The following is a 5,000-nucleotide window of genomic DNA, read 5'->3' as shown; positions in this document are numbered from 1 at the left end:
CAACACCTGACCACACACCTGACCAAGACCGTTCCCCAACAGCCACACATCTGACCACACCTGACCATGAGCGTACATGTTCGCTACGCCCTGTCATCACACACTCACTCCCACACACACACACACACACACTCGCTCACGCACACACACACACACACACACACACACACACACACACACAGAGAGTGCAGAGTGGAGGAAAGATCACAGTGTGAATCAGAGACGTGAAGAAGTGTTAATGAGCAGAAGAACATCATTAGCCACACCAGCTCCTGGGTTGAATTAGACACATCCACCCTGGCCAGACCCAGCTGGTCTCTCTCTCTCTCTCTCTCTCTCTCTCTCTCCATTCTGACGAGCCCAGACTGCTCTCATTATCTCTCTCTCTCCCTCTCTCTCTCTCTACTGTATCTCTCTCTCTCTATCTCTCTACTGTATCTCTCTCTCTCTATCTCTCTCTCTCTCTCTCCACCCTGGCCAGACCCAGCTGGTCTCTCTCTCTCTCCACCCTGGCCAGACCCAGCTGGTCTCTCTCTCTCTCTCTCTCTCCATTCTGACCAGCCCAGACTGCTCTCATTATCTCTCTCTCTCCCTCTCTCTCTCTCTACTGTATCTCTCTCTCTCTATCTCTCTACTGTATCTCTCTCTCTCTCTATCTTTCTACTGTATCTCTCTCTCTCTCTCTCTCTCTCTCTCTCTCTCTCTCTCTCCACCCTGACCAGGCCAGCTGCTCTCTCTGTCTTCATTACAATGTTGTATTCATTCATTCATTCATCCGTGAAAGCACCAGAGCTCCTTGTTAACTGGGTGGAATGCAGACAGTGGTCAATTAAGGAGAGCGTAGGGGTCAGGGGAACATCCAGGCGGTTAGGGATAGAGTATGTCCAGCCATGGTTATGTAAGGGATAACGTCCAATAGGCCAGCTGGTCGTTATCAAAAAATAAGAGTTGGACAGTGAGAGCCAGCCAGTGCGTTCGGTTTTCTTTATTTTTCCAATAATGACCGGCCGGCCCTACGTTACCCCGCTTATTACACGGGTACTTGCCAACGTCATTAATACATAGAGAGATAATATCAAATAGAATATATTTGATGCTTCAGCAAAAATGAAGTCTCCGACGTAACTTCAGGCGAGGCACGAACGACACGGTAATCGGTAATCGGCAGAGGTTAATCAGTCACACCCCGTAATGACGCTAACCACCAGCTGACTGTCAGCTGTCATAGCATTGGTTCAGCTCACTAGAGCGCATGTATTTAAGCTGTCAAAACATGTCATTGTTCGCGCTTGCCATTACTGCTGGTTGTGTATTTGCGTGCTCGCCCCACCTCCTCCCCTGCTCCACCTGCGTATGTCGATGTCATCTCTGTTGTCATCGTTGCTCTCTGTCCGGGGTATTTCTGCATTCTTCCGGTATTCCACTATGCGTCGGCTAGTGGAAGCCAGGGTAGACGCTAGCTGGTCTCTGTGGCTCTCCGTGGTGACCGTGGGCCGAAACATCTCCGAATGGCCATCCAGCGGTCCCTCCGGTCGCCATGGAGGCAGAGACACTAGGCTGTATCCCCTTCGGACATCAGGACCAAACCTCTGGTGGAAGTCACATATTAGCAGCTTCTTCCACACTTAGAAGTTTCAGTGTTGCAATGTAGTAATGTCATCCATGGTAGTAGTAATGTTAGGCCTACACTTTTGCCAGTTTAACGCTAGATACAGTAACAACAGTTGAGTGTTGTCCCTAGCATCGGTCAGTACTGATCCATTGCCCTTAAAGTCTGTCAGTTGCTGCGAAATAACTGACAGTAGAATCAGAATCCAGTATTTCAGAGAGCCGTGTAATAAAGTGTCTTGTAAATCACGATCCACCAAGCTGGGTTATAAATGACTGCCGACGCACAGCATCGAGGGGCCTAGACCCCAATTATGTCGCCCAGAAGTCTCTGAAAGGTGCTTTGGAGAAATGATTAATTCTATTAATCCATCCCTTGTCTGTGGGCCTCATGGCACACACACACACACACACACACACACACACACATACACACACACACACACACACACACACACACAGTCACAGGCTATTGGGGAGAAACACAGTTGTGTAAGTACACACACACACACAGAGCTCCCCAGAAACAAAGCATGTTGATTACCATTAATGAACGGCTAGGCCAGGAGGAGAGAGTTGGAGTGAGCAGTGGCTCATTATGCTGGACTAGGCTACATTTTATAGGAAACAGCCCAAAATGTTTTTAAGAGATTTTAAGTTTTTGATTGATTTTGGCAGGCTAGTATCAGCCTCTAGTTTATTATGGTACAAAAAATGATTTTTATCAAAAAGAGTCTATGCGAAACTGAAAGTAAGGTCGGCCTTGTTATAGCAGCCCTATGCCAGCTTAAACGTGGTAAAATAACGAAAAGAACAATTTAGGAAGCTTACAATCTACAAGTAGCAGGAGGCAAAAGTTTGCTCGTTTGGACAAGTGAACATGACTGAAGTTGTACCGGCACCCTGCCACCGCGGGTCGACCCAGGGGTGTGTGGTCGACCCAGGGGTGTGTGGTCGACCCAGGGGTGTGTGGTTGACCCAGGGGTGTGTGGTCGACCCAGGGGTGTGTGGTCAACCCAGGGGTGTGTGTTTACATCGCTGCCCATCTGGGCTGGAGCCCATTAACTCCCGTGCCTTCTGCAGAGTCAGCAGACTGAGTGTACCCTTTCACACTGACCACTAAACCCAGATGTTAGTGGGTGTTGGCGAGTGTTTGGGTTAATGGGAATTGGGCTAAAGACAGAGAGAAAGAGAGGGTGAGAGAGAGAGAGAGAGAGAGAGAGTGAGAGAGAGAGAGAGAGAGAGGAGAGAGAGAGAGTGAGAGAGAGAGAGAGAGAGAGAAAGAGAGAGTGAGAGAAAGAAAGAGAGAGAGAGAGAGAAATAGAGAGAGAGAAAGAGAGAGAGTGCATTAAACGTGACCGCTATTTGGATGTAAAGAGACCACACTGACCGCTGTGACTTATCACAAGATTGTGGAAGACTTTGGCTATGTCTGGACTCAGGGAGCCCAGCCTGGCCATGGGGACACATGTCACCGTCACAGAGGAGGACAGGCTCACGGGTGGAGGTAGAGACGGACCCTCCTTCACTGACTATGTGACCGAGACCCAGAAACTCAAGCAACATTTTCCCCCCGCAAATCATACAGATATAAAGCATTTGAAACCCTCACTGACATAGAAAAATTAGAACTCCTACGAGGAGAAAAGTCCCACTGTGTCGTCCCAGCAGCCAAGCTGTGGCAAGGGACAGGCAGCGGAATAATGTATGATAGTGGAATGCTAATCTGTGGTTGATTCATTGGTACCATCGGTACTATCTATAGTATTGTATTGTTCGAATTTCATTGTCATTCAATGAGAGAGAGTGAGATCTCTCTCCATCTCTATCCATCTACAGAACCCGAGGAAGTCAGTAGCTCAGGTTCTCACAGACCAGCACATCTACAGACAGAGAGAGAGACAGGAAGAGATGAGAGAGAGGGACGCTATTAATTTCTGCAGCAGAGAGAACAGCGCAACACAGAGGGCAAATACCACATGCTGCTTTCTCATACTAGTCTGCTAATAAGACCTGGAGGCCATCTTCAGAACCCAGGGAAGTCAGTAGCTCAGGTTGTGTGAAGGTACTGTGAACACTGTAGTAGTAGATGCAGTTTTGTAAAATGTGTGGATATTTTCAAATCACCAACTGCCACCACTCTAACTGAACATTCCGTCATTCATATGAATGGGACAAAAATTACTAAGAAAAGTGCAGCCGCTTCTAAATGTGATGTGTGTCGGTGTGTGTGTGTTAGTTCATACTGTAGCATGAGATTTAGACCAATCGATCAGGAGTCGCCAATACTGTACCAGCACTAGAGGGCAGAAGAGATTGCGCATGAACCTGCACTGCTTACTTCACCACCTGGGTGTGATTTGGCTGACATGAATCCATTTAAGGGCGTATTTTTGATTTGAGCCTTGGTGGGGACATTAAATACGAGCCCTTTTCTTTTTGAAATGTCTATTTTTTTGCATTATATATTTTTTTTTAAATCGTACATTTGAGGTACAGTCAGATCTGATTATCCGGATGGCTGGTTCTTGAACCGCCTGAACTGATGGTCATGTATTTGGCCCACATGTGCACCTGCTGCATACAAATTGATAACAACTGATAGGATTCTAAAAACGTACCTAAACATTACATCTGGTTTGTTTACTAGCGTTACGCAATTCAGTGAGTGAGTGAGCCTCGTTGTGGCTCAAATCTTGCCACGTTTGCAATGGTAGGCAAGTCGTTGACGTTAATACGGGATTGTCCCGTATTTAAAAATATAATGCACTTTCAATACTGAATCAATAGGAGACGCAAGGATTTTCCCGTGTAGGCTATATGTTCACAGAACTCTAGTGTTGACGGAGGCTCTGATTAACCAAATTCAACCAGACACAGCCAGCCTCTCACGCATTAGCAAGAAACGGCAAGCCAATCATATTAGCAATATTAAGCTAGTGAGGCGGGACTAGTACAGAAGGAGATCTGTTAAGCGTTTGTGTACCAAATTATTGCTGGGGACAATTCAGTAGTCTCTGAATATTTATGGGGACATGTCCCCAGCGTCCCCCCCTCAATTCTACACCCATGATCCTATTCTTCTTCACTGCTGTTGAAGTTTAGCATGGTTTTGTCTAAGGGTTGCTCTGACAAAGCGATCGGCTTGCATATCGTTGGAGCATGGTCTCTGGGGGTTAGAAGACTGGATGTATAGAGTTAACAGATAAGGAGAGAGGGGGTGAATGGTCTCTGGGGGTTAGAAGACTGGATGTATAGAGTTAACAGATAAGGAGAGAGGGGGTGAATGGTCTCTGGGGGTTAGAAGACTGAATGTACAGAGTTAACAGATAAGGAGAGAGGGGGTGAATGGTCTCTGGGGGTTAGAAGACTGAATGTACAGAGTTAACAGA

The 5,000-nt window shown here is 46.9% G+C and overlaps 1 protein-coding gene across 1 annotated transcript in view; it reads right to left on the bottom strand.

Annotated features, from left to right (window-relative positions):
• grm8a (glutamate receptor, metabotropic 8a) overlaps nt 1-5,000 on the bottom strand; it is a gene marked incomplete at both ends in the record, with an annotated part of 208,993 nt that overhangs the window by 67,467 nt on the left and 136,526 nt on the right. Inside the window, one exon of the mRNA XM_084447685.1 lies at nt 2,999-3,060. Coding sequence (XP_084303811.1) covers nt 2,999-3,060 — 62 coding nt within the window. The remainder of the gene's footprint in view (nt 1-2,998; nt 3,061-5,000) is intronic.

The sequence above is a fragment of the Borostomias antarcticus genome, assembly GCF_949987555.1.
Source record: "Borostomias antarcticus genome assembly, chromosome: 13".
Taxonomy (NCBI): domain Eukaryota; kingdom Metazoa; phylum Chordata; class Actinopteri; order Stomiiformes; family Stomiidae; genus Borostomias; species Borostomias antarcticus.
This window is presented reverse-complemented; position numbering and strand designations above follow the sequence as displayed.